Here is a 25,097-nt window from a genome sequence, read left to right on the forward strand (position 1 = left end):
GGTCTTCTTTATGTAAACCAGCATCTGCAGCTCCTTGTGTCTGCATATTGCTGTGCAACCCACAGCTTGGTCAATCAGAACCGGAAAATGAAGCCTATCTAACATCGATCAATAAACATGAAGGTAGCACCGAGTTTTGTTTTTAATTTTCCAAAAGGAATCACCATTGTATAAATTTAATAACCTGCCTTACATGTCATTCATATTTTGCAAATTTGAAAGGAAAAATGCATTTTACCAAACATTTTAAGGATGTCAATGTAATTTTATTAAAAGGTATAATGTGGGCCACCGGGTGGTTAGGCTACCTGTATTCGAACCCTCGGCAGTCGGGGGTAGGGTCATGTGACTGGGTAATGGTGGGAAGCAGTTGTCACGAGGGTTAGGGGTGTGCCAGGGTATAAGTATGGAGGCCTGGGTCAGCCCTCCCCCATTCGCGTTTGTGTTGATTTCTTTACCTGAACAATAAAGTTCTCTTTGTTTTCACCACTCGTGGCTCGTTTATTCGCCCTCCATAATAACATTCCATTATCTTTAGTTAAAACCTACTATCTAATCAATAATGGAAAGCAAATTAGAAGGCAGGTGTTGGAATATGATACAAAAGCTGGAAGAACGCACCCAGTCAAGCAGCATATGTAGAAAGGAAAACAGTTAACATCTCAGGCCAATGAAGCCCAAAACATCGCCCGTCTCACAGATGCCTTTTGAAAGGCCAAGTTCTTCCTCTATTTCCATTTTTGCATCTAATTCAGTAAGCGTCGCAATAATTGATTTATTGCTGTGAATTTATCACTGAACAAGTGAAGGTGACCTACATAAGCGCGTTAGACTAGATAAAAACATAAAATACATTCATCAATTGGAGAATGCTGCACTTCTACAGCAGAATGTAATTGCACTGAAAGGTGGTGTATAAAAGCACAGGAGGTTAAATGCTTTCTTTTAAGAGAGCATAACGATCTGACTGCATTGTGCAAGAATGACTAATGCGTGGTCAGAGTAACATTTCTTCACTAATGGGCACAAGCTTGGCTAAAATGACATGATATTTGTCACATATTTTAAATGAATTCACCTTAAAGAATGCTTTTCAATTCAGTTTCATTAAAAGACTAATGTATTAAGTCATATAATGCAAAATCATTCAATATTACATCTATTAATTTGCTCACTAGGATTGATGCAACCGTGAAAGTCGCAGGATCTGGCTCCAACTGCCTCTGCTACTTGCTGCCGCACTGTGCAACAACACTGACCAGGAAATGCTGGTCCTAACCTCAAGGGTCAAGTCAAGAGTGTTTTATTGTCATATGTCCCGTACGGGACAATGAAATTCTTACTTGCTGCAGCACAACAGAATATGTGAATATGTAAACATTGTATATAACGAGAAAAAAAAAGAAAAAATACAATAAATAACAAATATAGTGCAAATAACAAATAATAATAGTCTTTTGCAGTTCAGAGCTCATAGCTTATTCATTGTGTTTAATAGCCTAATGGCTGTGGGGAAGTAGCTGTTCCTGAACCTGGACGTTACAGTCTTCAGGCTCCTGTACCTTCTTCCTGATGGCAGTGGTGAGATAAGTATGTGGCCAGGATGGTGTGGGTCCTTGATGATTTTGCCTTTTTGAGGCAGCGACTACGATAGATCCCTTCGACTGTGGGGAGGTCAAAGCCGGAGATGGACTGGTCACAACTTTTTGTAGTCTTTTTTGCTCTTGGACGTTCAAGGTGCCAAGCCAGGCCACGATGCAACCAGTCAGAATGCTCTCTACCGTGCACCTGTAGAAGTTTAGGAGAATCCTCTTTGACATGCCGAATTTCCAGAATCTTCTCAGGAAGTAGAGTCGCTGATGTGCCTTCTTTACAATTGCATCGGTGTGCTGGGTCCAGGAAAGATCTTCTGATATATGCACGCCCAGGAATTTGAAGTTATTGACCCTCTCCACCATATAAACAGGATTGTGGGTCCTCATCCTTCCCCTACTAAAATTCACAATCAGTTCCTTGGTCTTACTGATGTTGAGAGCTAGGTTGTTGTGCTGGCACCATTTGGTCAGTCGGTCGATCTCATTTTCTATTCTGACTCGTCCCCATCTGTGATTCGTCCCAACCACAGTGGTGTCATCGGCGAACATGATGATGGAGTTCGCACTATGACCGGCTACGCAGTCATGAGTATAGAGTGAGTAAAGTAGGGGGCTGAGCACGCAGCCTTGAGGTGCTCCCGTACTAATTGGTACTGAAGTGGTTCCTCCAATTCGAACAGACTGGTCTGTGGATGAGGAAGTCGAGGATCCAATTGCAGAGGGATGCGCAGAGGCCCAGTTCCGTGAGCTTGGTAACCAGCTTTTTTTTTATTTTATCAAAAATATTTATTCAAATATTAAAATAGTATTTACAATACAATAAAACAAAACACCACCATAATACAAGACAAACAAATATGCTAAGCAACTGCTCAACAACTATATTGCAATCCTTGTCCAGGATACATTCAACCCCCCTCGGTGCCCAGCGGTCGCGGAACTCCCTCAGGGTGCCCGTAGACAGGGCGTATTCCCTTTCTATCCGCACCCGGGCACGGACGTAACCCCGGAAAAGGGGCAGGCAGCCGGCTCGGGTAGAGCCCTCCACCGTCTGGTGCCTTGACTCGCGGATGGCCAGCTTGGCCAGGCCCAGGAGCAACCCAACCAGAACATCTTCAGCCCTACCCTCTCCCCTACGCACAGGGTGTCCAAAGATGAGGATGGTGGGTGAAAAATGCAGCCAGAAGGCAAGGAGCAGCCCCTTTAGGTATTCAAACAGTGGCTGCAGCCTCACACACTCCATGTACACGTGGTACACAGACTCTTCCAGCCCGCAATTGGTAACCAGCTTGGGAGGGATGATGGTATTAAACGCCGAGCTGTAGTCTATAAACAACAGCCTGACGTAGGTTTTTTTATTGTCCAAGTGGTCCAGTGCAGAGTGGAGAGCCAGTGAAATTGCATCTACCGTTGACCTGTTGTGGTGGTATGCGAACTGTAGTTGGTCGAGGTTCTTGTCGAGGTAGGAGTTGATGTGCACCATAACGAACCTTTCAAAGCACTTCATCACCACAGACGTTAGTGCCACTGGTCGATAATCATTGAGTCACGTCACCTTACTCTTGGGCACCGGTATTATTGATGCCCTCTTAAAGCAGGTGGGAACCTCAGACCTCAGAAGTGAGAGGTTGAAAATGTCTGCAAAAACTCCAACCAGTTGGTCCGCACAGGTTTTTAGAACACGGCCGGGTATACCATCAGGTCCAGGCACTTTCCGAGGGTTCACCCCCACTGAATGATCTTCTGACGTCGGCCTCCGTGACTATGACTGTAACACCATCAGGACGAATAGGGGCTCGGGAAGGCACATCAGTGTTCCTCCTATCGAACCGTGCGTAGAACGCATTGAGCTCGTCAGGGAGTGATGCTTCGCTGTTGTTTGAGCCGCCTCCTGATTTTGCCTTGTAGGAGGTGATGGCATTCAAGCCCTGCCACAGTTGCCATACATCAGTCTCATCCTCCAGCTTAGAGCAGGTCCCTTTTGGCCTTTTTGATGGCCTTACCAAGGTCTTATCTGGACTTCCTATAGACCTCTGCATCGCCAGTCCTGAATGCCCAGGATCTTCCCTTCAGAAGAATGCGGATCTCATGGTTCATCCAAGGCTTCTGGTTAGGAAACACTTGGAAGGTTTATGAAGTCACACATTTCCTGATGGAGTCGGTAATGACTGTGGCGAATTCATTCAGGTCTGTTGCCGAGTCCTTGAAGATTGCCCAGTCTACAGACTCCAAGCAGTCCTGGAGTTGTTCATCTGCCCCCCCCCCCCCACTCCCGACCAGCTCTGTGCAGTCCTCACCTCTGGGGATGCTTTCTTCACTTGCTGCCTGTATGCAGGAAGAAGCAGCACCGCTGGCTGAATGGTCAGATTTTCCAAAGTGAGGGCAAGGGATAAAGCGATAGGCGTCTTTGATGGTCGTGTAGCAGTGGTCAAGGGAGTTTGATCCTCTGGTGCTGCAGGAGACATGTTGGTGGAAGTTAGGGAGCGGTTTCTTCAGGTTGGCTTTGTCGAAGTCCCCAGCTACGGTGGTAAATGCCGCGGGGTAAGCCGTCTGGTGCTTGTTGACCACGGCGTGCAGCTCCTCCAGTACCAGACGGACGTCTGCCTGGGGTGGGATGTAGACCGCAGTCAGGATGATGGAGGTGGATTCCCTTGGAAAGTAGAAGGGGCGACACTTCACTGTTCGAGGTGTGGAGAGCAGGAGTTGGACAGGACTGCCACGTCTGAGCACCACGCAGGGTTGACCATGAGGCAGATGCCCCCTCCTCTCCCTTTCCCAGATGCCTGCGTACGGTCCATATGGTGAATGGAGAACCCTTCAGGCTGGACCACTGAATCTGGGGAGCTGGGGGTGAGCCATGTCTCTGTGAAACAGAACACAGAGCATTCCCTCAGCTCCCTTTAACCTTAAGTCCTGCACTTTGTTTTCTAGTGACTGTACATTGGCCAGTAGGATGGTAGGGAGAGGCGGCCAAAGTCCCCTATGCTTCCGTCTTACTTGTAGTCCTGCCCGACGGCCACATTTCCGTACTCCATGAAGCCCTACTCAGTGTTTAAAGGTACAATACTTGCGAGTCTCCGCGAGGTCGGGGATTTCCCTGAGATCGGGGATTCTCTTGCAGTCGGCACCTCCAGCTCCATTGCTGCTGGGAGATCCTGCCCGACGTCCTAGATTCCTGACTAAATGAAGACCTCCCCGGTGTTACTGTACCTGCGCACCTCTGCGAGGTCGGGGATTCCCTTCCGAATGGGGATTCCCTACCGTCGCTATATTCGGGAGTTCGCAGTAGCTCTAGTGCATTTAATGCTGATCCCCGCCCCCCCCCACCCATCCATCCTGTACTGATCCCATTCAAGAAGAATGGGGGGGAACAGTCTGAAGAAGGGTCTCGACCCGAAACATTGCCTATTTCCTTCGCTCCATAGATGCTGCCTCACCCGCTGAGTTTCTCCAGCACTTTTGTCTACCCCCATCCATCCCGTACTGAACCCCCCCCATTCAACACCACTGACATCCCCCGTGCTCTCCCCTCACAATTTTACGTACTCCAACCAACACATACTAATTCACCTGCCTCAACACAGACAACTAACACGCACACATCACGCACAGACAACTAACATACACATAACTAACACACACACACACACAACTAAGTTAGGATGGGGTAGAAGTCCAAAGGGTAGGATGGGGCTGAAGCCCAAAATGTAATGCCTGGACTGGTTTTTCGCCAATAATTATTGGTTTTCCTGGATCTAGTTAATTAAATTATTTTTTTTCATTTCACAGTCACTAAAACAAGTGGTATTATACTATGTACTTTTCAGAGGTGATCTACACATTTTGTTTGTTACTTGTAGGCTTACATGTATGCAATTTTAGATTGAAATGTAGCTTAGATCTGTTTGGTCCATTAACTCGCAGGCACTTTTTAAGCACGCATTTTGATTACCTTCCATTCTACCATAAAGATATAAAGTCTATAATAGACTTTATTTGTATTTCTCTGATTCTACAGACCTTCGCTGGGAACCTGGGGCTCACCAAAATTGTTCCCAATTGGGCCCCGCACCTCCTAAGGCCGACCCTGGTTCTGTGGTCGGTACATATGACAATTAAACAGGCCATGTACATGCCAAGCACACAGGGGACCATGTACATGTACATGCTCAGCACACAGGGGGCCATGTAGATGGCAAGCACACAGGGGGCCATGTAGATGGCAAGCACACAGGGGGCCATGTAGATGCCGAGCACACAGGGGGTCATGTACATGTAAATGCCGAGCACACAGGAAGCACATGTACATGCCGAGCACACAGGGGGCCATGTACATGCTCGGCACATAGGAAGCACATGTACATGTATATGCCGAGCACACAGGGGGCCAAATGACCAAAGGATCTGGTGTGGTGGAACTGCCGCGAACGGAGGGGCGTACAATGGACAATGGCAGGGCTCGAAATTAGCGGTTGCCCGGGTGCCACTGACCACCCAAAGTGCCGCCAGGCAACCTAAACGGCGAGTCATTTTGCCCGGCTTGGCAACTTGGTTTATATCGAAGATAGACACAAAAACTGGAGTAACTACGCAGGTCAGGCAGCATCTCTGGAGAAAAGGAACGCGACGTTTCGTGTCGGCGACGGCTGTCGTGCGGCGCAAAGATACTAGGAGCGTGGTGACAAAGGATCGGAGTGAATGACGGGCCCCGTACAGCGGCAGCAGCGGCCGCGACAGCGGCACCATCTCCTCCTCCCACACCCCGCCCGCCCTGATAAGGGCCGCTGCTTGCAGACCTGCTAACGGCGCTTTCAAAACAAACCCTCCCGCACGCCGAGGCCTCCCCCCTCCCTCCCTCGGCATGCGGGAGGGTTTGTGATGAAAGCGCCGCTAGCGGATTTGCAAGCAGCGGCCGCTATCAGGGAGGAGGAGATGGAGCCGCTGTCGCGGTCTCTGCTGCCGCTGTGTGGAACCCGTCATTCGCTCCGACCCTTCTGAAGCAGCTGCACCAAAGGTCCTATAGCTGTAGGATCTTTGAGCTGCACCGCTCGGCCCCGCACCTTGCTGTTGGCTGGCAGAGGAAGGAGGCGGTGGCGAGGAAATCACAACGGCCAAGGCAGCGGGGCGATGTTGTCCGAGGAGCGCTGACCTTCCTTCCTCCCCACCTCGCCACCCCCCTCTCTCTCTCTCTCTCTCGTACGCCCCCTCCACCCCCCCCCCCTTATCCTGGGACCCCTCCTCTCCATCCTGCACTGATCCCCATTCCCGCCTCTATTCAGTCCTCACTGACATCCCCTGTGCTCCCCTCCCCATCTACCCTCCCCCCACCCAACTATTCATCCTGCGCTGATCACCCTATCCACCTCGCATTGATTCTCCTGCCATCCATTCTGCATTCCCCATCCATCCTACACTGGTCCCCCAATTCATACTGTACTTACCCCCCTTCCCATCCATCCTGCACTTCTCCTCCATCCATCCTGTACTGATCCCCATCCATCCTGTACTAATCCACGTATTCATCCCGTACTAACCCAACTTCCATTTACCCTGCACCTTCCCCTCATTTATCCTGTAGTGATCCCCCATTCACCCTGCACAGACCCTCCGATCCACACTGTACTGACCCACCTCCCCCCATTCATCCTGTGCTGATCCTCCCATTCAAGAAGAATGGGGGGGAACAGTCTGAAGAAGGGTCTCGACCCGAAACATTGCCTATTTCCTTCGCTCCATAGATGCTGCCTCACCCGCTGAGTTTCTCCAGCACTTTTGTCTACCCCCATCCATCCCGTACTGAACCCCCCCATTCAACACCACTGACATCCCCCGTGCTCTCCCCTCACAATTTTACCTACTCCAACTAACACATACTGATTCACCTGCCTCAATCCATCCATTCTGCACCGACTGCCTTCTAACCCCCCACCCACCCCACCAGACTGATTCCTGGGATGTCAGGACTTTCATATGAAGAAAGACTGGATAGACTCGGCTTGTACTCGCTAGAATTTAGGAGATTGAGGGGGGATCTTATAGAAACTTACAAAATTCTTAAGGGGTTGGACAGGCTAGGTGCAGGAAGATTGTTCCCGATGTTGGGGAAGTCCAGGACAAGGGGTCACAGCTTAAGGATTGAGGTTATTTTAGGACCGAGATGAGAAAAACATTTTTCACACAGAGAGTGGTGAATCTCTGGAACTCTCTGCCACAGAAGGTAGTTGAGGCCAGTTAATTGGCTATATTTAAGAGGGAGTTAGATGTGGCCCTTGTGGCTACAGGGATCAGGGGGTATGGAGAGAAGGCAGGTACGGGATACTGAGTTGGATGATCAGCCATGATCATATTGAATTGCGGTGCAGGCTCGAAGGGCCGAATGGCCTACTCCTGCACCTATTTTCTATGTTTCTATCTATCCACCCCGCACTGATTCACATACACACCCCTCCCAGACCCTATTGTGCTGGAAATGTTTGTTTTAGTCCATAATGATGGATGAATTATATTGTGAACACGGGAAATATTGAAACCGCAGTGTTCGATTGTCACTGCTGCCGTTGATACATTATTACAGAATTCATTTTAACAGCAAATCAATTATCTTAATATGGAGTATCAGTACTGTAGTTATTTAATGAGCAACATTCACAACTATACGTTGGATTTATCCAGGTTTTACTTCGACAGTCGATCATAAACATCACAAATTTGGTCAGGAGATATTTCAGTTGAAATTTTAACGTTAATTCTGAAGTGGGAATGATGGAAAAAGCGTTTATCAATAATTTTATTTAAATCTGGTGCTTACAAACTGGGTATCTTCATTGCTGTTCACAACACGTACATCTAATCTGAATGTCTAGTAATGTGGCGTCTTGACACCTTTAAATATATTACCAAAAGAACATTTGCTGCAGTTATGCCCTTTGGCCATCTCTTGTCAGTTAGTGTAATGTTTAACCTGTCAGATGGGTATAGTCGGTTTTAACAGCTATTATCATAAAATGCCTATAGAAACTTCCTTGCAACCTGTATATTTTGTTGTGGATAAATTATGTGGGAAGCGAGAGTGTTTCTGTACCAATAGCAATAACGGCCCATGCTATGGCCATGTTATGGTAACTTTCGGTCCTTCACAGAAAACATGCTTGCATCAATCTGTAGTGTGCATGGTTAAGCATATATGTTACCATGGTCCAGGATTTATTGACACAGGTTGATCTTACGCTGAATAAACCAACCACATTTTAGTTTGGAAGTGGAAAGAACTAATAGAGATTGCATTAATTGCAATGTGTAAAAAGAGTTGAGATACTGTATTGTAATTTTGCTGCATGTCATTGTGGGATATATCATGTCTTGATTGGTGAATATGTTTAGTTTGTGACTTTATTTGAAGCAGAAATAATATGTGAATGCTTCATTGAGTATAATTCCGACTGGTAACTACTCACTTCGTCCGAGCACATTATCGCACGTGTCATGCAAACCGTCTGAAATGACCACCTAAGCTGTCATTTGGCAACCTAAAAAGCTGCCAAGGTTGCCCGGCTGGCAACAGGGAAAAAAAGTTTAGCGAGAGCCCTGGTATGGGAACCCGGCGTGACGGAAGCGCGGCACGGTGGCGCAGCAGTAGAGTTGCTGAGGAGGGACACAGTGGGGAGGGGGGGGGACAGCGGGGGGGCAGTGAGGGGACAGTGGTGGGGAGGGGAGGCAGCAGAGTGGAGGGGGGGGGGGGGTTGTAGAACTGAGGCAAGGAGATCTCTGCCTTGAAAACCTCTGAAAAAAGCCCATCTTATTAACAAGTTTTTCTTAATGTTTGAGAAATGCCTTTCATAGAAACATAGAAAATAGGTCCAGGAGTGGGCCATTCGGCCCTTTGAGCCAGCACCGCCATTCAATATGATCATGGCTGTTCATCTAAAATCAGTACCCCGTTCCTGCTTTTTCCCCCATATCCCTTGATTCCTTTAGCCCTGGGAACTAAATCTAACTCTCTCTTGAAATCATCCAGCGAGTTGGCCACCACTGCCTACTGTGGCAGCGAATTCCAGATTCTCAACTCTCTGGGTGAAGAAGTTTTTCCTCATCTCAGTCCTAAATGGCCTACCCCTTATTCTTAAACTGTGACCTCTGGTTCTGGACTCCCAACATCGCGAACATCTTCCCGCATCTAGCCTGTCCAATCCCTTAAGAATTTCATGTGTTTCTATAAGATAGCCTCTCATCCTAAATTCCAGTGAATACAAGCCCAGTTGACCCCTTCTTTCATCATATGTCAGTCCCGCCACCCCGGGAATTAACCTGGTGAACCTGCGCTGCACTCCCTCAATAGCAATAATGTCCTTTCTCAAATTAGGAGACCAAAATTGCACACAATACTCCAGGTGTAGTCTCACCAGCACCCTGTACAACTGCAGTAGGACCTACTTGCTCCTAAACATATCCTCATGCAATGAAGGCCAACATGCCATTAGCTTTCTTCACTACCTGCTGTACTTGCATGCTTACTTTCAGTGACTGATGTACAAGCAAATCCAGGTCTCGTTGTACCTCCCCTTCTCCTAATCTGACACCATTCAGATAATAATCTGCCTTCCTGTTCTTGCCACCAAAGTGGATATCCTCACATTTATCCACATTAAACTGTATCTGCCATACATCTGCCCACTCGCCCAACCTATCCAAATCACTCTGCAGCCTCATAGCATCCTCATTGCAGCCCACATTGCCACCCAGCTTTGTGTCATCTGCAAACCTGGAGAGGTAACATTTAATTCCCTCGTCTAAATCGTTAATATATATTGTAAATAATTGGGGTTCCAGCACCGAGCCTTGTGGCACCCCACTAGTCACTGTCTGCCATTCTGAAAAGGACCTGTTAATTCCTGCACTTTGCTTCCTGTCTGCCAACCAGTTCTCTATCCATGTCAATACCCGACCCCCAATACCATGTGCTCTAATTTTGCACACTAATCTCTTGTGTGGGACCTTGTCATAGGCTTTCTGTAAGTCCAGATACACCACAACCACTGGCTCTCCCTTATCCATTCTACTTGTTACATCTTCAAAAAATTCCAGAAGATTAGTCACGCATGATTTCCCCTTCATAAACCCATGCTGACTTTGACCTATCCCATCACTGCTTTCCAAATGCGCTGCTATAACATCTTTAATAACCAACTCCAGATCTTCCTAACTACCGATGTAAGGCTAACTGGTCTATAATTCCCAGTTTTCTATCTCCCTCCTTTCTTAAAAAGTGGAGTTACATTGGCTATCCTCCAGTCCACAGGAAGTGATCCAGAGTCGAGAGAACATTGGAAAATGATCGCCAATGCATCCACGATTTCTAGGGCCACCTCCTTGAGTTCTCTGGGATGCAGACTATCAGGCCCTGGGGACCCATCTGCCTTCAGTCCCAACAGTTTACCTAACACCTGACTAATGTGGATTCCCTTCAGTTCCCCCCTCCCACTAGATCCTTGCACTTTGCATCCTGAACTGCTTATTAATAAAGTAAATTATTGTAGCAGGCAGTTAATAAAAATAACTTCATCTGAAGAGTAACATTTCAATGAAAACCATTTAGTGGTTACAAAACAGCATTACATTGTGATCAGAGCGCAGAAGCCATCCTTGACATGTGCTTCACAGAAGTTTAATTACAACTCATTGATTAGTACTGCTTGCATTGCAGTTTCTGATTACAATAACATCACCAATAACACAAGGTGTTTGTGAACATGTTACGTTATCTGTAACACAAGTATTTATCAATTGGCAATTTGTATTCATGACACATTTCTTTACTCTTTTGTTGAGAAATATTTTTGTTTTAAAATTTAATGTGAGATTGTTGCTGAGGAATAATTTCAACTAAACTCCGAGGGAATTAACACAGTGAAAATGAAATAGTAATTCACATGCCTGACGTAATTTATATATCACTGAAAGCAAGCATTGCATTGAAAAGTGCAATTAATGCAACTTCTAAATGCAGAGAAGCAGAACTGAAATGAGCACATGATCAACAAGTTCCTTTTGTAATCATACAAAAAGCGGAAGTGACCAGATGGAGTTGTCAAGATTGGACACAAGGAAGATAGACTCACCTGTCACATGTACAGCTGATCATGAGAGATAAAATATTGTATACGATGTATGTAAAAATTACAGCTGTTATAGTGCCTCTGGGAATGGAATAGCTGGGGTTCTTTAAATCACCTGGTAACGATAGAAAGGCAAGGATTCGTGATTTTAGTTAACTTTTTGCACCCTAAACTTCATTGAATCTTGCAAGATGCATCAACAAAATGATTTTTACAACCAATATAATTTGAACTAAACTGTATTAAACAATATAATTTATCAACAGACATGACAATTTGTTGATTACAGTGTTAATACCAATAAACACACACTGGTCGTTAATCTATCATGTCATAAATCTCACTGATATCATAATGCAAGCATCAGTGTTCCCAATGTTGGGGGGAGTCCAGAACCAGGGGCCACAGTTTAAGAATAAGGAGTAAGCCATTTAGAATGGAGACGAGGAAACACTTTTTCTCACAGAGAGTTGTGAGTCTGTGGAATTCTCTGCCTCAGAGGGCGGTGGAGGCCGGTTCTCTGGATACTTTCAAGAGAGAGCTAGATAGGGCTCTTAAAGATAGCAGAGTCAGGGGATATGGGGAGAAGGCTGGAACGGGGTACTGATTGGGGATGATCAGCCATGATCACATTGAATGGCGGTGCTGGCTCGAAGGGCCGAGTGGCCTACTCCTGCACCTATTGTCTATAGTGCAAGCAATAGTAACAAGCATGTGCATATTATCTCGTAACAGAAATCAAAGGCAATGATTGGATTACTATTAACTTTATGGATGTGGTTTATCCATCAGATATTTGCTGTTGAGTTTACCTGACATATTGGATCCAGCCATAATACCAGTGCACCCATTGAACATGACGGCAAAAACAGCAGCAAAATCCATCACCACGCCAGTCGTGTAGTCGGCAACATACTTAGCTGCAAAGAGAAACAAACAAACACAAAGCTAGTCAGTTTTAAAAAATGATGATATAGTGTGAAAATAAACTCTTTAAAGCAATGAGGGGGTCGTACTGAATAGTGAAAGACCTGGATAGAGTGGATGTGGAGAGGATGTTTCCATTAGTGGGAGAGTCTAGGACCAGAGGTCACAGCCTCAGAATAAAAAGACATTCATTTAGGAAGATGAGGCGGAACATCTTTGGTCAGAAGGTGGTGAATCTGTGGAATTCATTGCCTCGGAAGGCTGTGGAGGCCAAGTCAATAGATATTTTTAAGGCAGAGCTAGTTAAGACTCTTCATTTGTAAGGTTGTCAGGGGTCATGGGGAGAAGACAGGAGAATGGGGTTAGGAGGGAAAGATAGATCAGCCATGATTGAATGGCGGAGTAGACTTGATGGGCCAAATGGCCTAATTCTGCTCCAATCACATGAACGTGAATTGGAGTTTGGGGTATGTGGAACAAGAATCGTCTGTCTTGGCATTCTATTTCCTGCAATCTTTCCCCACAGAGTAAGATTTCCTTGTAACATTGACCCAACTGCATGGAAGTGGTGTCATGACTGAGCAAGAACAAAAACATCAGGGTAACAGCAAATGATAATGAGCTTGTACCCCCAACTTTCCTGAATGAGAATTAATTATCTTCATTAAAATGTTTCTGTAACAATGGATTATTAAATGATCAATTTAAAAATTAATATCAATAAATAAATTCAATACAATTAAGTAGTAATTCATATTTGTTTATCAAATATCCTCTCAACGTTGTGTAGGAAAGAACTGCAGATGCTGGTTTACACCGAAGATAGGCACAAAATGCTGGAGTAATTCATTGGGACAGGCAGCATCTCTGGAGAGAAGGAATGGGTGACGTTTCGGGTCATAATGATAGGAGTAGAATTAGGCCACTCGGCCCACCAAGTCTACTCCGCCATTCAATCATGCCTGATCTATCTCTCCCACCTAACCCCATTCTCCTGCCTTCTCCACTAACTCTCAGTCTGAAGAAGTGTCTCGACCTGAAACTTCACCTATTCCTTCTATCCAGAGATCCTCTCAACATTGTCTTATAGATATTTTATGAATGTACATTGTGGGTAATTGTCGGATCGACTTACATGGAAGATTGCTCTTTAGGGTTGACAGGTTAAATCCAGTATATAGGCCCTCTCGAAATTCCGTATTATTCCCCGATGTCACTGTAATATTAATAGATTTTGGTGATACTACAAAGAAGCTGATAAATATTGTGCTGATGACCACAATAACGATGATAAAAATTATGAAGGTGGCTTTGGCGTAGATGTCAGCTCCAACCAAGCAGACAAGGAGGCAGATGATGAGAATCACGGTGCCATAGAGAATTTCATACCAGTAGGAGTGTGGGAGGACTTGAATGCCACTGCTCGTGGTTTGCCCTGCAAAGAACAGTGCTTCAATTAGCAAACATCTTTCCACAAAAGCAAACATATTTTAAGTATGAAATGTACAACTGCAACAGTCTTCCATTTTGTTAAGTATTTTATTTCTATTTCACTGTCAATCTCAATGCCAGGTCCATGATAAAGTATTTCTCTCTCTCGTTATTATTGATCACTTGCTATGATTGAGTGCGACTCCTCTTGTAGGCCTTTTGTTTTTGTACAGGAAAAAAAGTTGTCCTCAAGACATTAAATAAGACTATAAGATATGGGAGCAGAATTAGAAATTCCTCCTCATCTCCATTCTAAAGGGACATCCTTTTATTCTGAGGCTGTGGCCTCTGCTCCTAGACTCTCCCACTACTGGAAACATCCTCGCCACATCCGTTCTATCTAGGCCTTTCATTATTCAGTAGGTTTCAATGAGATCCTCCCATCATCATTCTAAACTTCAGCAAGGACAGACTCAGAGCCTTCAAACGCTCTTATATTAACCCAATCATCCCCAGGATCATTCTCATAAACCTCTTCTAGACCCTCTCCAATGCCAGTACATCCTTCTTCAGATATAGGGCCCAAAACTGCTCACAATATTCCAAATCTGGCCTGACCAGCACCTTTTAAAACCTTAGAATTACAGAGCCATCAATTCCATCATTAATATATAACGTGAAAAGTAGCGGGCCCCAACACTGACCCCTGCGGAACACCACTAATCACCAGCAGCCAACCAGAAAAGGCTCTCTTTATTCCCATGCTTTGCCTTTTGCCAGTTTTGTGGGGACAATCGCCACAAAGAACCAAGCTCTCCTGATATACCAACCAACCAACCAATCAATCAATCAATCAATCAATCAATCAATCAATCAGTTTTATTCATCACATACACATATAAGTGCAGTGAAATGAATTTGCCAGCAGCGGTACAATCAAAGAAAAAGAACACACAATAGACAATAAGATTTAGCACAAACATCCACCACAGCATTTTTCACTGTGGTGGAAGGGACAAAGTATAGTCAGTACTCCTCCATTTTCCCCCATGGTCAGGGCCATAACCTCCACAGTCGCCGCTACGGACGGCCGGATGTACAATGGACCTGATCAAACTGTCATGTTGTTTTGTGAACACATTAAATGTACATTCCATTTACACCAGTTCACCTACCCTTGCTCTTCTTCAGTTTGCTTTTTCTGCCAAATGAAGTGAATAACCATCCCCAAAAATTAATACAACATTTGCAAACATGTAAAATTGCAGAATTCCTCCAATCACTTTACCTGGCGGCAAACCAAAAGTGTCAACTATGGATTCAACAAGACCCAGGACATAGAGAGCACTCCCGCACACATTTGCAAAGAAGAACAATACTCCAAGGCTGCCTCCAAACTCCGGTCCCAGGGCTCGACTGATCATATCTGCCAACAAGCATCCGTGAAAGAAAACTTTAAATCATTTTAAAACAAAGTCATTATTTGCAATCTAGTTTGCATTTATATTGATAAAAGGCTGGTTGGATAATGTTGGATGTGGTCACCTCCCTGCCCCTGCAGAACCCCGTGCCACCGGGCCCACCTTCCCCCAGGCAGCTTCGACTACCCCGGGCCGCGGTGTTTGAGCCGCAGGACAGGTTTTAACATCGCCCGGGGGGTATCGCCTCAGCGCAGAAGGAGAAGAGGAGGGAAGAGACTGCAGCCCTAAGACTTTTGCCTCCATCACAGTGAGGAGATGTTGGGTGGACTCACTGTGGTGGATGTTAATATGTGTTTATTGTTGTTTTTTATTGTATTGTATTGTATGTATGACTGCTTAAATTTCGTTCAGACTTCGGTCTGGATGACAATAAAAGGCTATTCTATTCTATTCTATCTACACCTGGGGAACACAGACCCCCCACCCTGGGGATGACAGACCCCCCCCCCCACCCTGGGGAACATGACCTGGTCCTGTGAAATACTGACCTACCTGTGCCTGGAGGGGGAAACGCAGAGCCTGCCATTTCCTCTGTTGAGGCACAATTTCAAAATTGCAGCCAGTCCATTCAGGAGGGGGAAAAAATACATTTTTCACACAAAAGAGAGAGGAAATAAATAATTCTCTTTCACAATTTTTATGACATTTATGATAAGCGCACATTTATGATAAGCGCACATTTAAAGGAAAGAACAGTCCCATTCTATTGAAATATTAGACTAAGTGGGACCCGTTGGGTCCCATGTTCACACGGGAGGGCTGGTCCCCCGACGCAATATTCCACCTCTCCACCAATATTGGTGGCCAGTGGGGGGGGGCTTTCTGGAGCGCTGGTATGGGTTCTTGGGGTGGCAGCTCAGTCGCTCAAGCCTGATCTGCTGCCAGCTCACTCATGGCTGGTGGGCTGGCAGTTGACTCATGACTATTCCTTGAAATTCCATTTCAAGCAGGGTTCAAGGCCACCAAATTCAAGTGCAGTTTCTTACCACTATGAGCAGGGTGCAAGGCCACCGAATTCAAGTGCAGTTTCCAACCACTTCAAGCAGGATGCAAGGCCACCGAATTCAAGTGCAGTTTCCAACCACTTCATGCAGGGTGCAAGGCCACCGAATTCAAGTGCAGTTTCCAACCACTTCAAGCAGGATGCAAGGCCACCGAATTCAAGTGCAGTTTCCAACCACTTCAAGCAGGGTGCAAGGCCACCAAATTCAAGTGCAGTTTCATACCACTTTCAGCAGGATGCAAGGCCACCAAATTCAGTGCAGTTTTATTCCACTTCAAGCAGGGTCCAAGGCCACCAAATTCAAATGCAGCTTCATACCATTTCATGCAGGGTGAAACCACCATAAAACCACACCAAACTCACAGTTCAGTAGACATTCAGTGTGTTCAGTTGATTCACAGCTCAGACAGTCATGACCTCTCCCTCCCCCATCATGCAGAGACTGAGCCACACCCACACTTCCGGGTTTTACAACCCCTCCCCCTCCCACCGGAAAAGGTGTGGCTTTCAGGGCATGATTGACAGGAGAGAGATTCTCAACATTTTTAAAACACTACTAACACTTTTATTTTTCATTGATGGGAAGAATTCTCTGCATCTGCTCAGCGGAGGGGGGACTGAGTAAGATGGCCAAAAATCACAGCCGTAAGTGTAGCGTTTTATCTAAAATCAATATACAGTGCAAACAGGAAGTAAGTGCATTTGCAGTAGTGCCTTTTAACTTCAAGCCAAAGCACCCAAGCCACCAATTGCAGTAACAAGTGCCTTTCAACCTCAAGTCAAAGCACCCAAGCCACCATTTGCAGTAATGCCTTTTTACTTCAAACAAACCATATTTTCATTTTCAAACCACATTAAGGGTACTCACAGTTGTGTAGACATTTGTTCAGTGTTATTCAGAGCTCAAAGAGACGTGACCCTTGGCTTCATCCATCTTGCAGAGAGTGAGTGAGGCACACCACTTCCTGGTTTTATAGTCCCTCCCCCTCCCTCCAGCAGGGGCAGCAGAGAGAATTGTGATTTTTTTAAAACTTCAAACCAAAGCACCCAAGCCACCATTTGCAGTAAGTGGTGCCTTTCAACTTCAAGCCAAAGCTCTCAAGCCACCATTTGCAGTAAGTAGTGCCTTTCAACTTTAAACCAAAGCTCCCAAGCCACCATTTGCAGTGAGTAGTGCCTTTTGAACTTTAAACCAAAGCTCCCAAGCCACCATTTGCAGTAAATAGTGCATTTCAACTTCAAGCCAAAGCACCCAAGCCACCATTTGCAGTAAGTAGTGCCTTTCAACCTCATGCCACCATTTGCAGTAAGTAGTGCCTTTCAACTTCAAGCCAAAGCTCCCAAGCCACCATTTGCAGTAAGTAGTGCCTTTCAACTTTAAACCAAAACTCCCAAGCCACCATTTGCAGTAAATAGTGCATTTCAACTTCAAGCCAAAGCACCCAAGCCACCATTTGCAGTAAGTAGTGCCTTTCAACCTCATGCCACCATTTGCAGTAAGTAGTACCTTTCAACTTCAAGCCAAAGCACCCAAACCACCATTTGCAGGCAGTGCCTTTTTACTTCAAACAAACCACATTAAGGGTACTCACAGTTGTGTAGACATTTGTTCAGTGTCATTCAGAGCTCAGAGACGTGACCCATGGCTTCATCCATCTTGCAGAGAATGAGTGAGGCACACCACTTCCTGGTTTTATAGTCCCTCCCCCTCCCTCCAGCAGGTGCAGCAGAGAGAATGGTGATTTTTTTAAAATTCAAGCCAAAGCACCCAAGCCACCATTTGCAGTAAGTCGTGCCTTTTGAACTTTAAACCAAAGCTCCCAAGCCACCATTTGCAGTAAATAGTGGATTTCAACTTCAAGCCAAAGCACCCAAGCCACCATTTGCAGTAAGTAGTGCCTTTCAACTTCATGCCACCATTTGCAGTAAGTAGTGCCTTTCAACTTCAAGCCAAAGCATCCAAACAACCATTTGCAGGCAGTGCGTTTTTACTTCAAACAAACCATATTTTCATTTTCAAACCACATTAAGGGTACTCACAGTTGTGTAGACATTTGTTCAGTGTTATTCAGAGCTCAGAGAGACGTGACCCTTGGCTTCATCCATCTTGCAGAGACTGAGTGAGGCACACCACTTCCTGGCTTTATAGTCCCTCCCCCTCCCTTCAGCAGGGGCAGCAGAGAGAATGGTGAATTTTTTAAAAACATTAATATCGCTCTGATTTGTCATTGATGGGAAAAATCCTCCGCACCCGTAAGGCGGAGGGGGGCTCTGGGCGAGGTGGCCAAAAATGACAGCCGTAGGTGGTGGCGTTCTGTCGGAAATCGCAGCACAGTAGGCCAAAAGCTGTCAAGATCAGAGATTTAGTAATATAGATTTACACCAATCCCAGTGGGGTGGGAGATTGCAACCTTCACGTGGTCCGCCCTGTTTCGACGAATGCAATCAACCTGATGTGCACAATCAAATAAGATCAAATAGAACAGGTCGTCCTACAACTTTAGGCTGTGCACGCCATACGCAAGAAGACAGTTGGGGGCGCTGCAAGACGGCGGAGGCACTGCAAGCTGGCAGCCCTGTCAGCAGCGTGTCTGTTTTTTTTAGTATGTTTTAATGTATGTTTTTAATGTTTCTTTGTGTGTCTTGTGTGGGGGGTGGTGTGGGGTAAGGGGGAAGCCGCTTCGGTCGCCTCCTCCACGGAGAGGCGACTTTGTCCATGTCGCCTCCCCCGTGGCCTAACATCGAGGATCGGTGCAGCCTTTCCCGGAGACACTCTGGGGCTTCAGCCGCGGGCGCAGCGCGGACTCTTGGCGTGGAGCGGGCGAGCCCTCTACGGGGTTCGCCGGAGGGGAGCGCTCCGTTTCGCTAGCCCGCGGCAGCCTGAAGCCACGGTCCGCAGAGCTCCAGCTAGCGTGGCGTCCGCAGCCTGGGATCCCTCGTTGGGGACCCGGAAGAAGAAGAAGCCACCACCGCCGGCCCGCGGTCTATTTCTACCGCGGGCGCAGCGGCAACTTACCATCGGGAGCAGGGTCCCTCGCCGGGGACCCCCTGGAGGGGAGCTTCGACCGCCAGCCCAGCAGTCTGTGGTGCTTCTGGTTGCGGCGGGAACTTTAAATCTTTGACCGCCGGCCTGCGGCCATCCCCAACTGAAGCGGGGACTTTCACTCATCTGGATGCCTGCAGCGGTGGCTGCAGAGGGTTGAGGTCCCGACCACGGGGGGGAATGGAGGAGGACTGGCCAAATTTTGTGCCTTCCACCACAGTGATAAATGCTGTGGTGGATGTTTGTGTTAAAATGTTTATTGTGTTTTTGTGTGTTCTTTTTCATTGTACCGCTGCTGGCAAATTCATTTCACTTGCACTTTATGTGCAAGTGACGAATAAAACTGATTGTATTGTAAGAGAAGAAGACCCAGTAGCAATCTCCTCTCTCATTGGCAAATTTTCTACCAATTCTAAACGTTTCTGTTTCTCCAAGTGCACAGAGAGGTCGTAGGTGATGAGACAGAGTAGATGTGAAACAACAGGAAAATAAAAAGATTCAACAATTCATTAGTCTCACTAAATAAGTGCTAACACAAGCAACAGAAAAAGTCACTGGTATAAATTTAATAGTTGCTGGTAAACATTAATCAATTCTGAAATAATTATTACATTTGATTTCTCTATTTTAAATGTTGACACAACTGAACCTCCTAAATGTAGATGAAAATATAATTTTGTTAAATTATTAAACATCAGTATTCAATGTTAATTTACAAATATCACACCAAAAGATACAGTAGGCTCCACCAGCGTCCAGAGCACCATTTGTGGAGATGGCACACACAGACAGCACCGTCATGCTGATGATCAGATATGCCACGATGAACATAAGGATCGTTTGGTACAGTCCTGCTTGACCAACAACGAAACCTTCAATGAGAAAGTTGAGTTATTAAACAAGAAAATACATGTACTATTAAGATGAACATCCTGATTATATGGCATAGACAGGGTAGACAGTCAGAACCCTTTCCCCTGGGTGGAAATGTCCAACACTGGAGGGCATAACTATAAGGCCAGAGGGGGAAAGTTTAATGGAGACTACACCAAGTGGGACCCGTTGGGTCCCTGTCACATTGGAGGCCTGGGCCCCAATACAGCCCGTTCCCCCAACGCAATATTCCATCACTCACCCATAGCCCCCAACTGCGCAGGGGCGGCTCATTTCCCCTTATGTCCCAGCACCAGGGAGAGGGACAGGGAGAGGGACAGGGACGGAGGCGGAGAGAGACGGAGAGGCTCTGGTAAGACCACATCTGGAGTATTGCGTACAGTTTTGGTCTCCTAATTTGAGGAAGGACATCCTTGTGATTGAGGCAGTGCAGCGTAGGTTCACGAGATTGATCCCTGGGATGGCAGGACTGTCATATGAGGAAAGATTGAAAAGACTAGGCTTGTATTCACTGGAATTTAGAAGGATGAGGGGATATCTTATAGAAACATATAAAATCATAAAAGAACTGGACAAGCTAGATGCAGGAAAAATGTTCCCAATGGTGGGCCAGTCCAGAACCAGGGGCCACAGTCTTAGAATAAATGGGAGGCCATTTAAGACTGAAGTGAGAAAAAACTTTTCCACCCAGAGTTGTGAATTTGTGGAATTCCCTGCCACAGAGGGCAGTGGAGGCCAAATCACTGGATGGATTTAAGAGAGAGTTAGATAGAGCTCTAGAGGCTAGTGGAATCAAGGGATATGGGGAGAAGGCAGACACGGGTTATTGATTGGGGACAATCAGCCATGATCGCAATGAATGGCGGTGCTGGCTCGAAGGGCCGAATGGCCTCCTCCTGCACCTATTTTCTATGTTTCTATATTTCTAAGTTAGATGAGCGACTGTTGACAAATTACCAAAAACATTTGATTTGGGAAGTTTATTGAAAGGGGAAATTCTGGCTGGTTAAAGGGAAGGGAAGTCCCTGGTCACAAATGTTTCAATGAGTGAGTGACATTCTCTCACTCACCATGTGGATCCTTGACTTAACGCTAAAACATAAGTAGACCATCACCAGGTGGGTCTCCAGCTTTGTGGAATGCTCCAAGGGCAGACAACCTGTCTAAACTTGACGATGCAATGGCCCCATGACATTACCTTGAAATGTCTGCTAATGTTGTGTTGGAATTCAACCCACAACTTCACCTCTCAACAAGGAAGTGCTGCCAGTCAAAGCAGAATCTTAAAATAACTTGCTTACCTGTCATAAGGCCAATGACTAAACATCTGCACAATTCTTTCCCCTCCCCCTCAAATTCATACACAAAACTGGGATCTCTGGAGGGAGAAAGTGGGTGACGTTTATGCTGAGTTACTGCAGCATTTTGTGTCTGTCTTCAGTGTAAACCAGCATTTGCATCTTTCTACTCAAAATTGTGTCCTTGAACAAATCATAAAGTAGACGTGGGCCACTAATTGCATCTGTGCTAAGGCAACATTTCCTCTGTATTTATTCGCACCCGCCCGACATTTAGAAAATAGGGAACTCTGGGACAAAAAGCATAATTCTAAATTCTGACACATCTCTGTATCCAGAGAATATCGGATTGGATACAGCATTCAAAAATGACGTTGTGTCTGTTATGGTTGACATTTACTCAAAAGACACACATTCAGCATATTCCCCAGGCCGCAAGATTGAAATAAATCGCTGCATGGACAATAACGCTCAAGGACTGACATCATTATGGGGGAAAGGACATTCATTGTTCACCGCCTGCAAACTAACATTTCCTTTCCATCACTGCAAGTAAGTTTAAGGAAATTGTTCTTTGTTTTGTTTACATGGGGTAGTTGTAAACATAATAGTCCAGGGACACACTGTTTAATAAACTATTATTTTGGTTGTTGAGCTACTGTAAGAGAGCTCAGATAAATTTTATAGTAACATTGATTTAACGGGGGGTAGGTCTAGGAGTGAAGTAACGTGAACTCGCAGACTGCTGAAGAACACAGAGTGGCGAGGACAAGGGAGAGACTGGCGCTGTGGACGAGACCAGTGACATTTTAAATGAATAACCGGGAGCAACGTGGACAGGACCGTGACCGAATATTAAAACAACTGCCAACGGTTCGGTAATTATTTATATTTAAGGCGTACAGTTTTTAAAGGTAAACTTTTACCCGAAAAGAGAGAGTATTTGAGTTAGTATTAAAATCCCGGAACAAGAACAAGAAGAGAAACTGACAGGGACTCGTGCAGCAGCCGGGCGGCGTCGCCCAACGGGAACCCCCAGCAGACGGGTCGGGGGAAGGTCCCGGCCCTTGGAGGGGTTTGGTCACCGGGAGGCGGGTTCCCGGGCCGGGGGTGGGGGCGGCGAGGGGGCGGTGGGATTGGGGGTTCCCGGGCCGGGCTCACTCCCTCACTCACCGATGCGCAGGAAGAGCACCACACTGAACATGGAGAGCAGGGTGGGCACCACGACGCCGAGGAAGGTGGAGAGTTTGGGGGGCGAGGCTTTTCTCCGGCCGCTACCGGCCGGTTCAGGCGCCGCGAACAGCCGGTAGTTGAGCAACGGCGACCGCTCGGCCATGGCGGCGTCCTGCAGACTAGCCCGCTCCACGCCGTGTCATGTGACCTGTCATGTGACCCCCCCCCAGCCCCGCCCCATCCGGTGTCGCCCCCAGCGGTCACTCCCCGCACTCGCACACGCCCCGTCCCGGCCTCTCACACCGGCGCCCGGCCGCCAACCAACACCGGCAGTTTGATGCGTTTAACCGGAGTTACAGGGAACTGCGGAATACGGAGCAAAACACAGACTCTAGTGCGGTGGGAACTCAGCGGGCCAGCCGGCGTCTGTGGAGGAACAGACAGCAGAGCAGAGCAGGACAAGGCAGGCCCGCACGAAGCTTTTCAAAAAGGGGGTGGCTTGACAGGATTACAAAAATGTTAATGTGAAATAATGTGCACGCTGCGTGAAGTCCCTCGATGCCGGGGTCCAGGGCCCTTAAGCGGGTCCTGGAAGTTCTGGGGTTTAGATGCTCTCTGCTGCATTCTGAGCCTTATTTTGGAGCATTTTTGCAGCAAATTTATGACCAATATTTCAGAAATTAACAGGAATCTGAGAGGTAGCTTTTTCGCACAAAAAGTGGTGGGTGGATGGAACGAACTGCCAGAGGAGGTCATTAAGGCTGGGACTATCCTAATGTTTAAGAGACATTTGGACACGTACATGGATACGACAGGTTTAGATGGATATGGGCCAAACGCGTGTGAGTGGGATTAGTGTAGATGGGACATGTTGGTCGGTGTGGGCAAGTTGGGCTGAAGGGCGCGTTTCCACACCACACTCTATGACTAAAAAGTTAAGAAGAAAAATGCATGTCGATAAGTAGAGCAGATTTGAAAGAGGAGTGAAATGTAAAGGCAGAGAGAGGTTTATGGGTGGAAAGGAACATAGGAAAGGAGGGGGGAGGGTGGGCTTGGGCAGATGGGTGAAGGGAAAATAGACACAAAAGTGCTGGAGTAACTCAGTGGGTCAGGCAGCATCTGTGGAGAACATGGATAGGTGACGTTTCTCAGAGTGCTGGAGTAACTCAGTGGGTCAGGCAGCATCTCTGGAGAATATGGATAGGTGGCGTTTCACAGAGTGCTGGAGTAACTCAGCGGTCAGGCAGCATCTCTGGAGAAAAGGTATAGATTATATTTCGGGTCAAGACCCTGTTCCTGATGTTGGGGAGGTCCAGGACAAGGGGCCACAGTTTAAGGATAAGTGGGAAATCTTTTAGGACCGAGATGAGAAAAACATTTTTCACACAGAGAGTGGTGAATCTGTGGAATTCTCTGCCACAGAAGGTAGTTGAGGCCAGTTCATTGGCTATATTTAAGAGGGAGTTAGATGTGGCCCTTGTGGCTAAAGGGATCAGGGGGTATGGAGAGAAGGCAGGTACGGGATACTGAGTTGGATGATCAGCCATGATCATATTGAATGGTGGTGCAGGCTCGAAGGGCCGAATGGCCTACTCCTGCACTTATTTTCTATGTTTCTATGTCTATCCAAACAGAATCCTTCAGTTTGTGTGACCTCACTTTGGCGATGGAGGAGACCCAGAACAGAAAGGTAATTGTGGGAATGAAGAGTTAAAAATGACAGCAGCTGGGAGCTCAAGCAAGCCATGGCAGACAGAGCACAAGCGTATGGCGAAACCTGGCTATTGCAATAATGCTTTGAGGTAAATTCTGCTTCATATCCACTTTGGTTTTCTCGGGGTGAGTAATACTAGCTACGTCTTTTCAGGTTCTTTTGCTGTAGCTCTGCACAAGACACTTTGTTCCATGTCGACGCAACTACTCTTATGGTTTGATGTTAGATGTCACACAACAGGGAAACAGGTCCTTTGGCCCAACACATCCATGCTGACAAAGGTTTGGCCATCTTTGGCCCATATCCTTCTGAACCTTTCATATCCATGTATCTATGTCTTTTAAATGCCTTAATATTATCTTCCCTAACAACCTCTTGTGGTATCTCGTTCCATATATTCACCACTCTCTGAGTGGAAAATGTTGC

The 25,097-nt window shown here is 46.5% G+C and overlaps 1 protein-coding gene across 2 annotated transcripts in view; it reads right to left on the bottom strand.

The window, feature by feature from the left end:
* The window catches only part of LOC116979668 (solute carrier family 12 member 9-like), a 105,204-nt gene extending 82,012 nt beyond the window's left edge, over positions 1-23,192 (bottom strand). Inside the window, exons 1-6 of one of the 2 annotated variants that reach the window (XM_033031341.1) lie at positions 22,958-23,192; positions 20,330-20,443; positions 15,354-15,491; positions 13,770-14,069; positions 12,520-12,627; positions 11,711-11,822 (exon numbers count right to left, since the gene is read on the bottom strand). In XM_033031341.1, coding sequence (XP_032887232.1) covers positions 11,711-11,822; positions 12,520-12,627; positions 13,770-14,069; positions 15,354-15,491; positions 20,330-20,443; positions 22,958-23,120 — 935 coding nt within the window. In that variant the 5' untranslated portion in view covers positions 23,121-23,192. Of the gene's footprint in view, positions 1-11,710; positions 11,823-12,519; positions 12,628-13,769; positions 14,070-15,353; positions 15,492-20,329; positions 20,465-22,957 lie in introns of both variants that reach the window. The other variant, XM_033031340.1, reaches the window with a different exon arrangement.
* Positions 23,193-25,097: the final 1,905 nt, after the last annotated feature.

Source organism: Amblyraja radiata, chromosome 13 (genome assembly GCF_010909765.2).
Source record: "Amblyraja radiata isolate CabotCenter1 chromosome 13, sAmbRad1.1.pri, whole genome shotgun sequence".
Lineage (NCBI taxonomy): Eukaryota > Metazoa > Chordata > Chondrichthyes > Rajiformes > Rajidae > Amblyraja > Amblyraja radiata.